At 42.0% G+C, this 15731-nt stretch overlaps 1 protein-coding gene across 1 annotated transcript in view; it reads right to left on the bottom strand.

Moving 5' to 3' along the window:
• Nucleotides 1-2511: 2511 nt before the first annotated feature.
• The window catches only part of ANTXRL (ANTXR like), a 53971-nt gene continuing 40751 nt past the window's right edge, over nt 2512-15731 (bottom strand). The window contains exon 18 of the mRNA XM_054382197.1: nt 2512-2742. Within this exon, the coding sequence (XP_054238172.1) occupies nt 2512-2742 (231 nt within the window). The remainder of the gene's footprint in view (nt 2743-15731) is intronic.

Genomic DNA, 15731 nt, shown 5'->3' with positions numbered 1-15731 from the left:
ACTAATTATTCTTAAGACAGCCAAATAAGAGGCTGTTAGGTTCAACTGTATGTACACATTACAACTGGTTTTAGACCCAGCAAGTTTATTCCACACAGGTTTCCAAACAATTAAAAAAACACCAGCCAATGATCTCTGCTTGTAAAGCACCTTCCCCCACACCTAGGTCCCTTTGTTGCAGTCATCCAGTTCCTTTCACTGTTGTCGAAAGTGGAGCTCCACCAGAATTGCAGTGGAAAACTGGATGCATTTTAGGTTCAGCTTTCAGCTGATAGAAATGGAGATAGTAAGTGATGATTGGGTGTCACGCTGACTGCAAAAAGGCCTTTCCATTTATAGGACTTCTACTCTCAGAGCAGTTTTTCTTAAGGGAGAGAAACCAAACAAAACCCTACACAGTTCCCACACACACACACACGCACACACACTTCTCTCTCCTCCAAAGAGATATCCATTCTTATGGACCAAATTATGCAGACCCTATTCAAGTGACTAAAAAGAACAAAGATAGGGTTGAGTGCTTTTCAGTTTGTCTTTCTGATCACAATGAAGTCACAGGTCAGCAAAGTATTTGGACATAAGGATGTTCCTCACTTGCAAGACATTTTAATGCATGCAGAAGTGTTTTGCTGGCTTAAGCCTAAATCAGGAACAGCTCCAAGACCAGCTGGCACCCACAACTGTGATTCTACTACCTGCACCAATATACACGAGGTAAGAGCATAACTCAAGAGAGCAGAGCAGTGCAAGAGGAGAAAGAGGCTCTGTGGTTCTTCTGAGTTTATCTTTGACAGCCTCAGCTGCATACACACGGCATGTCACAGTGATCAGCATGGACCGATGAGAGCTTGATATGGTGTTCTGCAAGTGGGACTTCCACTGAAATAGTAAATCTGATTTCTATTTGTACCAGTGCAACTTTATGTACCAACAACAACTGCATGAAGAGGCCTTAAATCTAGAGTAACTGCATGGCACAGTTAGTGTTTTATCACGTTCTTATGTGCCAATAACCACTGTGATGTGCTACACACCCACACCTACACACAGGTGGAGAGATAGGCATATGCTGTGTCATAATGCAACATAAACATTATTTCTATAACTATCCTACTAACACAGTGCCAAGGCAAACCAGCACAGGGAGTTGCAGCCACCCTCTCCAATACACTATGATAGATAGTAGCGGAGGAAAAGCAAGCTCAGGTATTATTTGGCTTCACTAGGGAATGAACAGAGCACAACCCACTCAGGTATTGCTTAGTGAACACTATTCATGGGCTGCCCCACAGTCCCACGTCATAAATTCTCACCTCTGTGTGGGTGCTTACACCACTTTCTGAAGACACACAGAACTGATTAGAGCAGTCACAATATTTAGGAAATCCTCTTGCCAAACATAATATAAAATAGATAGAAGTTCATACTGACCATGCCATGCCTCTCAGCCACAGGTAAACTTCAAGGTTACATATTAGTGGGATCTGGGCTAAGGAATGAGCCACTTGTAGTGAGTCAAACATGAATTCCTCAAGACGATCTTATCCTGCTTGGCAGTAAGATCAAAAGGAAGTGTATCTAACTAAATAAAAATGGAATCAGTCCCTCAGTGCTGCTGCTATAACTAATACATGCTGTTTGCATATCACAGCATTCATTCTCAAGCTGCATATATTTGTTCCATTTCGGATTGTGTTTTCTGTAAATGAAAACTAAACATCTAGCCAAAATGTTTTTCTCAAAATTCCTCTGAACTTTGGGCAAATTTGAACCCAGGTCTTCTTAAAGGTTTGGATTTCTAGAACCATCTCTGGCCTTCAATGGCTATCCTATGTAACCAAGTCCAAACATATGCAGAGATGGCAGGCTGAAAACTGACTTCCTCAGGAGAAAGATATCCCTCTTCCATGCTAGATTGCTGTTGCTACATTATTGGTACATAGTTTTGTTTCACCTCATTATTGTTACAGCCTTCTTAAAGACTTCTGTGGAAATTCCACCTGCAGAACCAAAGTCAGAAAGTTATCTTTGCAATTATTGGTCCCTATTAACATCTGGATGCAGTACTGTTGGGGAAAAGAAAGCAAATTCCTCAATGAACTATGTTTAACCAGCTTGCAGGTGGCAGCTATCAAAACAACTGATGCTTGTGTATGAGCTAAAGTTATTAATGAATGATCTGACATACCAAGTCAGACAAATGTCATATGTAAATAGATCTTCAAATGTATACATACAAAAGCTGATACTGTATCTAGATGACCCTTTTGGTTTGTTTCTATACCCCATAGCTCTGAATCTATCCACTGAATGCTTACTCAGCACGTGTGGTATAAATATATTCACACACTAAAATTGACACATTTTTCTTTCCCCCCCCTTTTTTTTTTCTTTCTTCTTTTTTTGCTGACCAGCAACAAATTCTGATATCTTTAACTGTAAACCAATACTCAATAAATATGCCGTGTTCAGCAAAGAGACATGTTTTGTCAATCAGGGTTTTGCTGCACTCTAAGCCATGGGCTGTGGTGGTGGGCGTGAAGGAGGAGGTCCAGGAGGGGCTCGGGAAGGGGGTGGCCCAGGAGGGGGCTGACGGGAAGGGGGCTGCAGAGACACAGGTGGAGAAGGATTCCTTGAAGCATTGTTGAGAGGAACATCGTTGCGCTGCGGTAGCTTTGGCGGTGGGCTGTAAGGAGCAGAGGTTCCATCTGATTTCACTCGAGTGAAGTTTATGCATCTTCCCTAGAGGGGAAAAAAAGCAGATGTTTTGACTCAGCAGCAGCTAAATAAAGGGACTGTAAGCAGAGAGGCCAGGCTATGCTTTGAGACCTTCATCCAGTCTCATTCACTGGGTCCTAGACATGACATTCAGACCACGCTGTACTAAAGGTCAGCACCAAAACCCAATGCTTTCCTCAGGTTTCAGAGCTCCTGCCTACAGCGTATAGCCTAGGACTCATTTAAATCAAAAGGAACCCTGGTGTGACTTTGCTTACATGTGCCCTCTCTTCTGCCACTAGAGCTATGTGGAACTTGCCCAAAGCCACAGCTTCACCAAAGTCATATTTGCCTTGGTGAGATCTCTGACTTGACAAAGCAGTGCTTGAAAAAAACCGTCAAAGCAGAGACAAGATTGTACTAGAGGAACAACCTTAGCAAAGCCACTGTCTGTAGCTTTCTTTTTTAAACAGTGGCGTTAGCCTAGCTGGTGCCCATGTTTGCTCACTGCTCTGGGATAGTACATCTGTCTTCCATGCTCCAGTGTAGATGTGGCTTCCCTCACAAAAAGCAACAAGCTGTGGGACTTGAACAAAGGGCTCTCCAATGAGCGTGTTTTCAGAATGGATGTAGCATGCAGGCAGGCAGGACCTGATGGCATACAGGAGTAGGGTTTGAAAAAAAACCCAAGCACTGGGGATGTCTTAGTCAACTAGAGGCTAAATACAAATATGTCAGGGTTTCCTTTAGCCAAAACAAAGCTTTTTATAGGCTCCCACTAACCACAGTCCAAACAGGAAGACAGACAGATAGATTCCTAAAGACCACCCAGCCTTTCCTGTGGGGAGCAGCCAGAAGCTCTCAGGCACTTAAAAATCAACATGACAGCCTCAGTCAGACACCAAGATCTCTGTTGTCTGCTGTACTTATTTCTCCCCAGGACCCCTAAGTTTTGTAGCAAACTGCCCAACTACTTCTACAGAGGCTCCATGAAATCCTGCAGGCACAACATTGTGTGAGGAGATGCAACACTTGGCATCAGTCTCTACCTCCTCACCTAGAAAGGTTGGAGCAGATGCTTATGCAAGAATCCAGCTGCCACAAGCTTGCCAGAAGCCTGCGTCTGGAAGTCAAAAACGCCTCTTATTGCCATGAACAAAAGCTGGAGATGACAACTGACTGAAAATGGAGGAGTGACACTGCCAATAGCCCATTTACAAGAGCTGGGATGTGGTTACCAAATAGGTAATTGTGGGTGTGAAAGTACCCATCCCATCAGAGATTACATCCATTTGTTAGCACCTTTTCCTTTGCACAACAGGCCTGTTTTATTCTACATAGCAATCACCCCAATGAAAACAGTCTCTGCTTTTAGCACAGAGGTTAATGTTATCCATTTTTCTCTTTTCAAGGTAAACCTTGCCAGGGGAAAAGGAAAAAAACCTGCTTGCTTTGTACAGAAAATACCTATCCCAGAAAGCATCTTCCCTCCATTGCTTTCAAAGACCCACAGAGCCTTGATGCTGATGACAGAGGTTTAGGTTGCACACTGGAATCAACATGCTAAATTCAGTTCAAGGTTATTCCAGCATCCCCCAAGCAAAAGTCAACAGAAGGATTCCAAATTTTAAAAAGTTTATCTCAGAGTTTAGCAGCTGTATATCACGATTCCCACAGCTACAAATTGCTGTAATGGGGGGTACACAAGAACTCACAGTGGTGACAGATCACTGATACCTCGGTGCTGCCTGGCACGAGGAAACTCTGGAGGTGTTACAGAACAGGCCAGGTTTCTTCGGCAAACCCACAAATCACAATTTTCCCTGGAATTCAGGCAAAAGCAATCACAGGTGAAACACAGTTACCTGTTCTGCTAAATGACTTTGAATGCTTGCACCTTTTTTCATGACAACCTTAAAAAGAAGGTAATTACCTAAGTCTATGGCTTCTCTGAAGAAAGGCAAGCAGCCTATCAAGAGAAGCTTGTGTAAGCTCCAGAAAGCTCAGATTCAACAAATGTGCTAATGCCCAAAGGATACCACCCTACTACTATTCAGATTGGATGGTTCAGGCCTTCAAGAGCTTAGCTGCAGCCAAGAGTTGTTCGAATGGGTGTGTTGTTGCCTGTCCATGAGATGCTCCATAATTCTCAGTCCCAGTTTTCATCATAATTCACCACAAAACTTTAACAATAAGTAGGATGAAATCTCCTTTCTAAAAATCTGGGCTTTTTGCAGCAGACTTTGGCTACGAATGAAGCCTTTGCATGGAGGCAAAAGGCAAAAGCTAAGATCTTGATTACTTCTGCAACAAAGATAAACTATTGAATAAAAAAACCCAAGTTGATGCTTTGCTTTACTTCATCACAGAACTCAAGTCCTCATGAGCATCCTTATCAGATATTTAACTTCTGCTGCACTCCACTGTATTCAGAACACACTTGGAAATTCAGTAATTTTTACTGCTCTACAATAAACATTTCAGACAGATTTAACAGCCACGCTACAGATACATGTAAAAAGCCTAAGCCTTGCTATTTATAAAGTTATTACTTTAGAAGAGATAAATCGTCACCCAGTATAAAGAAAAAAGTCAGAGGTATTCAGATAAGAGGTACCATATAGGGAAGGAGAAAAATTAAGGACAGAACAATCTCCCTTATAGTAAATTCAAAGCTGCAAACCCAACACTAGCTCTTTTGCCTACAAGCCTTTCCCGCATCTCTGTTGTGTCTCTCTCCCAAACATCAATTCCAAATATATTCATAGCCTATAATCAAAGGGGATCCCATAAATCTGTTTGCATTACTTTCACTTCAGTTAAAGTGATAGGCGACGTCAAACTGCTGCCAGTTTCTGCCACACTCAGTGATTTGTCAGACAGATGGGTAATTTAAAGGCCATGCGCCGCATTGTGTCATGAAAAATACGGTTGGGCTGGGAGAGTCTGACAGATAAAGGCTTGGATGATCGATGTATGCATTGTGACACTTCCTCACAAAAGATTATCAGTGTTAGCCTACAATCTCATGTATCAAAGACTTCTGGTGAATACTGGAGCAAATCCTCCTGAGCACTTCCAGCAGCCATTGATAAAATGACTCTGAACTCTTAGCCAGTGTTAGGATTAACAGCTAAAAGGGAAAGGGACGAACAAATGATAATAAATCGTAAGTCATAGTTTAGACTGATCAAGCATTTTTTACCAAAGGATCTCTAGGCTGAAGAAACAAGCCCTCCACTTACCACACTTTCGCAATAAGAGAGTGCCACAGCTATTCTGGCTCACATGCACATCTCTCTGGGGCTAGTTTACCAAAAAAATCTGTACTGTTTCTCAAATAAACATGCTAACCACAGGATTATGAATATTCTGTGTTTGAAAGGATTATGTAGTTTCCTCTCCAGAGGAATATAAAGGCTTTTAAACCAAAGGGAAATCAGGTATGGTGCACACTCACTTATGTTCTCCCTTCCCAGGAGATAAACAGAGATTTAGAGGCACCACCACTTTGCTAGCAGTAACAGTATTTTCTTTCAGAATCATGGTATACACAATGCATTTTAAGAAAGGTGTCAAGAGTTGAAGGTGCAGTAATACCAAGAAGATGTCAGGCACAACAGCTGTCAATAGCTGCTTTATTGTTTTCTAGGAAGCAGATGATCTGTGTAAATCCAGTTCTGTCTGGTTTCAGCCCCGCTCCCAGTGCAGCATCCCTCAGATGGTGCGACCCGCACCGCGTACTGTCATTCAGGCACCAACTGAAGGTCAGCAATGTGCCATATGGAGTTACGCCCTGTTTTCAGCTCACATCTGCACGGTCTTTCTAATGCACAATTATTTTGCTTCTCCATATGTCCATCCACTTGTTAGGCTCTTGTTATGTTGCTTGCCAAATTGGCTTTTCAAAAAGTACAAATACTCAAGCAGCGGGATCTGCCCTTGTCCTGACTCCAGCTTTTATCCCAGTGTAACAATCACATGTGCAATTCAGGCACTTTGTACTTCCAGGCAATGCCTCCTTGACCACCTAGGATGTGTTTTTGTGTGTGGTTGAAAGTGGGGGAAGGAAGGGAGCAATCTCTTGAAAACTCACTGCATCTTGTTTCTAGGCTACTTTCATCACAGAGCTCAGTACATGATTCACCAGTTTTTGTTCCCCCAAAATCTTCAGCAAGTTTTCATTGGAAAGGAACAACCGTTACACCGATCCAGGCAATTCAGAGTGCCATGCACAAGGCTCTTTACGCATGATACTCAGGGCACTTCAGTACAGAAGTTTTTTAAAATGTGCTCCATCTGCCAATAGCCATCCCCTTTTTCCATTCTTTTTAATACACAGATTGACATTTATTTAAGAAAAATCAAAGACATTGTCACCTCTGTGCATGCCAGAGTGTTTGTGTACACCAAACTGTTTCTTATTTTTAGCTGCATTAGTTGACCTAATAACAGATAGCCTTCCTGTTACATATTTTGCTTAAGCTTTCACTCACTCACTGGTTTTGCGCTGTAATTCTGACTAGAAGAGGGGAAGTCTGACTGAGGAAGAGCTGGCTACACTTAAATGCATACTGAAATGTCTTTATCTTTTACTTTGTAAGAATATGACACTTACTTTTACATTTTAGAATGGATTAAAGTAAAATCAGTGTTTTAAAGGCTGAGGATAGCAATTCAAAACAATGAACCACCAAATTAAAAAAAAAAAGTAGCTCCCAGTCAAAATAATTACATTTAGGATGCTGAAATCTGAAATGAACATAATTTCCTTGGGCTCAAATGAGTAGTCATCTTTCTCCCCAATTTTGTTTATGGATGTCACTGGGATGACTCTGTCAGCTTGCCATGGGCATGGTTCATCAGCATGCAGCTTCACTTCCTAAATATCTGTCAACAGTTTAGTGAAAAGGTGGAGCTCTAAATCTTAATAGATTAGAGACCGGTTTTTATGCCACCTACAAACCCACAAGTGTGAGCATCTACAAAAAGAATCACTTTGGCTAAGTGAAAGCTTTGATGCAGACACCTGGAAACCGAAGGTATAGGTATCTTTAAGATCAGTGACTTTTGCAAAAGTGTTCTAGCAGAAACACCTACACAGAGTATCCTAAAACAGCAACAAGTATGGGAAACTTGTTTATCAAATGTGCTTATGAATGAAGTAAATTATAGAGAAAAAGCTGAGATGGCACAGAGTTCCCACTCCTTGAGTTCCATGGGCAAGTGTCAGGATAAGCAGCTGGCTCCTCAGAAGCTAGGATGTCTGTGCACTAGCCTTTGCCAAAAGCTCCCTCACACTGCACTGTTTCGTGCTGACTGTGTACTGAACATGTCATGGCTCATTAAAACCTTCACAGATTCCCTGGGAATTGCACTGATTACCCTGCAGCATACAGGCTAGAAATTGGTGAACTGCTGGAACAGTTTGGCACATCAAACCTAAACCTGAATGTTTTTCAGGCATATTCAAGTAACTTTTACTAACTCCTAATCTTGGTTTTGTGTAGAAAAATAAAGTATTGGAAATGCCAGAGATTCCCATATCAGCAGTTTGGTGGCTGACATGCTTTCAGGTCAAAAAATTTATAATTATTTTCTAATGATATTACTTAACAATTAATTTTTAGTAATCACATTAATTATACTATTGTTATTGCATTAATCATTAACAATTACCTTATTAACTTGTAATTAATTTTTATATGTAGCCATTTTAAGCTATTAGTTCTCAAATCAACACATTAAATATCATCAACATAAAATACTTGTTTGCATGAGCATCTGAGCTTTTAAATTCTTCCAGTTTAGTAAGTCCTCTCTTATTAACATTCTGGATATAACATAACAGATTCTGGAGATCTATTTGGAAGCTCAGCATTGATGCCCAAAATGATGGTAATCCATCATTGAAGAATTGACTGAAGAGGATTTCAAAATTACAGTCCAGTAAAGTGGCAGCGCCCAACAATGAGAATATAATTACTATTTTCTTTAGTGCTGAATGAGTTCAGACCATTCTTCATCCAGTGTATTATCTGGCTTCTTTATAAGTAAACTCGTATCAGTTCTGCTCTCCCTTTTCTAGGAAGAAGTTATTGGAGGAGAAGGAAATCACTACATTGTAGAGCGTGAACTGTTGATACTGTTACAGTGAGTACCCTATGATGGCCTTAGGTACATCAGATAAATTAAAATTGAAAATTGAAAATTGATGAATGCAAATACACAAGGATGAACCAAGCAGTAGGAGAAAACTTAACGGCACAGCATAAGGGAAGGGGTGCTGCCAGGAGATACAACCTACTGTGCTACGCAAACCTCCTGTGCTCACTCTGTGTGCTCCACATCACAGAAGGAATTCGAATGAGCTTTAAGCCGTGCAAGGTAACACAATTTTAAAGAAGACACACGTCCTGATGCAGGCAGGGGCAGTGATATTTTAAATCACTGAGACACATGCAGATCTTCCACACAGTCCACAAAGGCATTACAACCACATTTTGTGCCTTTTCTCTTACTTTTAAGCAACTACACTGAACCCCCTGCAAGCCTGTCGCTGGCTCACTGGTGTAGCACCAAGGAGACAGAGTATATTAAGTTAATCCCTGCTTTAAAAACTGACATCCAAGTCACAAATTAGAAGATAGCTGAATATAGGCTGGAAGGAGAGCATGTGGTGACAGTGAAACAAAGCTAAGCAATGTCTTGGACTACCAACATGCTCCGAGTAGCAGCTGTTGGCTTAGTTGAGACATGGCCCATATTGCTGCCCATGAGGCTCAGATGAAAGCAAAGATGCATGAGCTCCTCTTACAAGGCAAAGGGGGACCAGCCTTGCTTTGTAAAGGGGCTGGGAGAAGAAATCCTTCAGAAGCCCAGTATGTCTTCAGACATCCTGGCTATGAAAGGCAAATAGCCAAGAAAGTAAGATTTATGATGTGAGGAAGGGAGGAGAGCACAGGAGCTCTTTTTGACACCAAGTGTGTGATAACACTGTCCAGGGATGCCCCAGGGGCCAAGGGAGGTAGGTTGCCATGGCAAACTCATAGACAGGCTCATGGCATTCACCACACATAACAGTGGCAATGAAAAGTAATCTTTCGGTTCACTTGTTGGCCAAGGATTTAAAAAAAAAAAAAAACAAAAACAACCAAAAGTCTTTATTTTTCAAGTGAAAGGAGTATGTCAAAATAAGCTTAACTTGGGCTTGAAACACATACATTAATCAATCCAAAACATATTTTCCTTGAGTTTTGGACAGAAAAGGTGTTTCAAAACTAAACCTGAAAATATTGAGACTTTTTCAAGGGTGTTCTTCCTACTTCAGCTAATTCCACCAACAGGCAAAATACTTACAGACTGTCGAAAGCAGCAGTTTTTAGCCAAAACAAAGTCATGCGGAAAATGGCATCCAAATCTACTGGGGAATTAAGATAGGAACTGTTTTGCAGTAAGATCAATAGCTGCAGTATCCCAGGCTACTGCAGCTTCTTTAATCAGAATACCAAACGTTGGATACAATTAAGTACTGATAGGTTCCCAAGACATGCACGTCTGCAGACACTACTCCCCTGTTCACAATCCCCACTGTGCATGGCACTGCTTGAAACCAGGAATGGGTCCACTTGGAGAGGCCTATTCAGTTAGTTCGAGGACCATTGAAGGAATACTCTGAAGAGAAGTGGGTTACTTCCAATTTACCCCCAGAGCAACTAGCCAATAATGAGGCATCTGAGGGAAGAATCGTTCAGCCAGGGAAACTAGCCTTTTAAGCTAGGGCCTGGACCCCTCAGCAAAGTCAATTTTGTGCTGAACACGTCCTCACCATATAGCTCTCACATGCCTGACGCCGTTTTTCCAGCTTAGGCACACAAGGAAAGTGACAGTGAAGATGATATGGACAATCCATCTCAGTACTGAAGACAAGGCTATTCAGGCAATTTGCATCACATTCCATTCAGCAGGGAGCTGCATGTTGTTTCCAGCCCTGCCTTAGCAAGAAAATGCAGCAATCGGCTATAGACAGCTCCTGAAAAAATGGCCAGAGTCACAAGATATCTTGCAGGAATGCACAAAACATCACATGTCTTGGACCTTGATGAGGTTGTGGCTCAAGTAAGGCACAGTGCAGACACTTAACAAATCCTGTTGATTCTGAGCCCTAGGAGAGCTGAAATGGCAAAGAGAACAGAAAAGGGTAACACTGGGCATAATCAAAGTTAAGGTCTATCAGGCATACTTTATATTCACTACCAGTCTCTAAGTACAGCCATGCCAGAGCAAATCCCCCCCAAACTTGAGAGAAATAACTTAAACCTGCACTCACAACCCATGAGTTACTGCCTTCCTCTTTTCTGACAGATTTTATGGATGATGCTCTCAGAGTGAAGGAAGAGAGGAGAGCCACTGTCAGGTCATGTCATCCACCCAAGTTTAAGCACCAGCTTTGGGGGGGGGGGGGGGCGGGAAGGTTTACAAGTTCAGAACTTGTGACTCACATCCCTTGTTTTAGCCACAGCACCACACATTTCCACACTTGAATGCTGACCAGACTAGAATGTGGTTCAAGAAAAAAAACAACAGTGGTTGGTTTGTGAAAGGCTTTTCTCTTTCCTTTGGAATTTTCAGGGAAAATGAAATTGCAGTTGCCCAACACCTAGAATAGGGAGGGCTTTGGAGCATAGCAACGAGATCAATAAACATTTGCTGGGTGCCACATGCTCATCCTTGAGGTATTGGTGGCTTGCTGGGAGGAGCAAATTAGGCCACAAAGGATCATAACTAGTCTTGGTCAGGCTGTAATTAAGTGTCATTGTGCTTTCCAGGGTGAATAATTTGACTGTTTCTTCAGGAGCAAGCTGGGGTTATGTCATGGAGAGAGGAAGAATACAAAGCCCTTTACCCATCTAGGGTATAGAATGGTGCTGGAGACCCAAGAGAGATTTCTGGTGAAAATGTTTATTATTTTTCCCCTTGCCCACCACACAGACAAGCTGCCACTTTGTTTAGTCTGGAAACAGATGCAAGTACCCCAACCCATCTCTGGGTAACTGGCCCTTAAATGGCTTTGCTGCTATCTAGAGCAAGTAGATGGTAAATCACTGCTCCCGGTTACTGTGTGTGTCTTACAAAGATTACTCTCCTGTGATGAGGCTCACACAGTTGTTCATCAGTGCTGTCACATTTAAGAAGCACAGAAAACCTCTTCTCCCCCAAATGCTTCTATGTTAAGTCAGATAGAAGAGCTCCTTGGGACATAACTATGTCATTATTTCTAGGGACGAATACACCAGGGAAGCAACTCAAATACCAAAGTCCTGACGTGGAACTCTCCTTCCCATTTCAGAGACCTAACGTTTTATGCAAACATGTATCTGCCATGTTTCCACTATGCAGCTTGACCAGCCTATCAAATAACAGTTCTTTACCATGAGCACCCTACTGCAACCCCTCTCACACAAATCCTGTCATATATGCTGGTGGCAGCTTAGGAGGGATAGTGGCTTGTTGCCCAGCAATAGAAAAAACCCAGGTACAGCTCTTGATTTTCAAAGTGCTTCACTCAGTGCTTGACCTTTAGCTCTGCAAGAAAGGACACAGCTCTTGAAAGGCCTCACTGCAAAGTTTCTGTATAGCCCACTCCTTGAAGTTATTGGCCAATGAAGACTGAGGTAATTATATTCCCTGGAAGAAAACCCAGAAAGGAGGGGAAAAGGAAAAGATATATTCATATCCCTCCTCCAACCTCCCCCAGAAAAGAGCATTTTCAGTCTTGCTGTTCCTATCTCAGACTAGAACTGACATATATAAAACTGGAGTATTTCATTATTAACCTGATGTTTATGCTCAGAGTAAGACTAAGTTACAATTTAATAGACATAGCTCATAAATTCTTCAGGTTGCATAGTATCTTTCTGTTACTCATGCAACGGCAGCCACAGTGATTGTGGTTTTCCTCCAGTACCACAACATGAACCACAGGAGTTTTTAGAAGAACAGAGGCATCCAGAACTGAAGCTCAGCTGTAGAAAGTAGTGATGCAATACCTTTTCATTTTAAGTTATCACTCTGTACAATAACTTTAGTATGAATAATAGTATCAATACATTATCTTACACAGTATTTTTTTATTTCTAGTGCTCAAACACCTTCAGAAGAAGGTTGTGCCATTACTCATTCTGCATATATGGAAATAGATTCTTACATCATTACTAGAAGTATGTAAGCAGAGAGATGGGGAAAGCTGGGTAGGTTAATTTTTGGACTACTGTCCAACTCAGGAGACAATGAGGGATGCACAGCTCCCAGCAATGCAACTGAAACTAACAGCACCGAACCAGGGGTGCTGCCAAGAAACAAACATACTGGCTGCAGCATACCTGTTCATTTGGATGCGCAAGTCATGGATTGTACATGCATTCCTAGTAAGCAACTCCATGTGCATTTCTGCACTTGTCTTCTTGAAAAAGATGTACCTTCAGCTGTGGGCTTCTTCCTAAGCCCCAGGATAGTCACCTGACTCCAAGACAGGCCTGTGTAGCTTAGAGACATTCCACTTTAAGTACAATCGTGAAGCATCAATGAAGTACTGCCTGGAAAACTGGTAACACATGAGAGACTATTCCCCCAAGGTAGCAACGTCAGAGTTGGACTCAACAAGGGACTAAGTCACCAGTTCTTATCCCAAAGTCACATTCCCTATGAAAAACTGAGAATCAACTCTGATGAACCTGTTCCTTTACCATAAACACCAAATAAATATCAAAGTAGTACACATGCTTTAAGAGCCGAAGTAAAGCCCCCTGTCTGCTTAACAGAGTTCATCTATGAAGTGCTCAAAGCGCTGTTAGGAACGTGGTCTCTCTCTGCTAAAATGTACTGTTCATCTCTTTTATCACTGTGGAACTACAATACAACAGGAGTGAAATAACTTACATCAGCTACAGACAGGGTCTCAAAAAAAAAAAAAAAAAAAAAAAAATCACACCTCAATGCCTGAACCACAAAGCCAATCCTTTTTCATTCTGTGTGCTCAGTGGCACCAGCCCTGGGATTCTTCAAAAAAGCTTCTTATGGTTGTTGTTACTGAGCATGCCTCTGGCTCCCAAAGACATTCCACCTGGGGCAGACAGACAGCACCTATCGGCAGAGCGTATTTGTGAATTCTTTTTCCACCTCAGAAATAACACGAACCTGGCACAAGTGAGAGGTATGCCAGTATCTGGGCTTCTTACAAGACAGGAAATTCAATCCTCAGTGACTAAATGTTTCCAACTGCGGTGCTCAGCACAGCCTTAGAACTGTGCTTTAGGCCACTGGTACCAGCCCAAGGAGCCTTTTTCCCCTAAAGTAAGAAGGGGAGCCTCAAGTGTCACATTTTCACGTTTTCATTGAAATTGAGAAAGGGAGACCATCTACTGTGGCAGGCAATATTCTCACCTCTAACTTTTTTTAGTAGCTTATGAAAGTAGCTGGCTCCAGAAAGGTTAAGCAGGAGAAAAGCCCCAGAACAAGGCAGTCATCACTGATGAATACAGTCTGAAGGAGCTCAGTGCTACTTTTCCAACACCCCCTGTAGTTCTGACAATTACTACATGAGGAATTACAACACATCTCCAAGGATGAGGCAGGGAAGCCTATTAAAGGCCATTACCCAGTCTTGAAAAGAAGTCATTAGAATGAGCTTTAAATAGCACTGGTACGTGGATAGCTAGGGTGGAGTGACAGTTGGGTGCTGCCATCTCCATGGCCTGCATTCAAACTGCTGACCACCTGTAGGTAGCAACCAGAAACTAATTACAAGTCATTAATAATCCAAAGGCTTGGTGTCCCACCACTCTTCTGAGGAGTTCCACATGACTGTCAAGACTTAGCTATAATTTCACAGCTGCAATAAAGGCAAATACTATGTTATGATTATTTTACAGTTGGGAAAACTAAGGAACATAGATTTCATGGTAAGCATTACAAGGAATCACCCAAAATTTGAGGGTAAACAGATCTTCTGATCAAACTTTTCATAGAATCACAGAATCAATTAGGTTGGAAGATACCTCCAAGATCATCAAGTCCAACTGATCACCCAATCCTATCTAATCAATTAGACCATGGCACTACATGCCTCATCCAGTCTTTTCTTAAACACCTCTAGGGATACTGACCCCACCACCTCCCTGGCCAGCCCATTCCAATGGGCAATCAACTCTTTCTGTGAAGAACTTCTTTCTAAGATCAAGCCTACACTTCCCCCTACACAGCTTGAGACTGTGTCCTCTTGTTCCGTTGCTGGTTGTCTAAGAGAAGAGACCAATCCCCACCTGGCTGCAACCTCCCTTCAGGTAGTAGTAGACAGCAATAAAGCCTCTCCTGAGCCTCCTCTTCTCAGCTTAAGAGTGATTATTTTGAAAGAGACACACGCAGAAGAAGGAAACAAAATACTCCTCATTTCAGAGGCTGGTGTTTAAAATTCTAGTTGCTGTGTCTTGTTCAAACTCAACTCAACAGTGAGAATGTGAAAAGATCCAGAAGTCCTGGCTTCCAAAATGACCAGCAGTTCATAGTTTGTAAAAGCTGTGGCTGTACAGCAGCCTTTTCACCTTCAGTTTTATGCAACATAGATGAAAAAAAGGCTTTCAGATTTTTGTATAACAGCTTCTAGTCCTCTTCCTCAGCAAAGGGTTTTGCACATGCAAAACACTGGGTAGTACTGCTAAAGCACTGCTTTCTTTCTAAGTAAAGTCCCAGGAGTGTACAAGGGCGATGGTGATAGCAAAATCCAGTCTACACTCTCATTCTCTGTTGGCAGGTAATTTTCAGTGACAAAAATGAGATCACTTTCTAAGGCATTAAAGTAAACAAGAGCAATTCTGCCTGGGGGAAAAACGTCCTTTTTTTTTCAGCTGAGGTTTTTGGTAAACCGAGCCTCTAAGAATTTCCTGTGACAGTATGTGCTGAAAGGCAAAATGGAATAGATTTGCTGAAAGCAGCAACTAAGGAGACCATTTGAAAGA

This window comes from Indicator indicator, chromosome 7 (genome assembly GCF_027791375.1).
Source record: "Indicator indicator isolate 239-I01 chromosome 7, UM_Iind_1.1, whole genome shotgun sequence".
Taxonomy (NCBI): domain Eukaryota; kingdom Metazoa; phylum Chordata; class Aves; order Piciformes; family Indicatoridae; genus Indicator; species Indicator indicator.
This window is presented reverse-complemented; position numbering and strand designations above follow the sequence as displayed.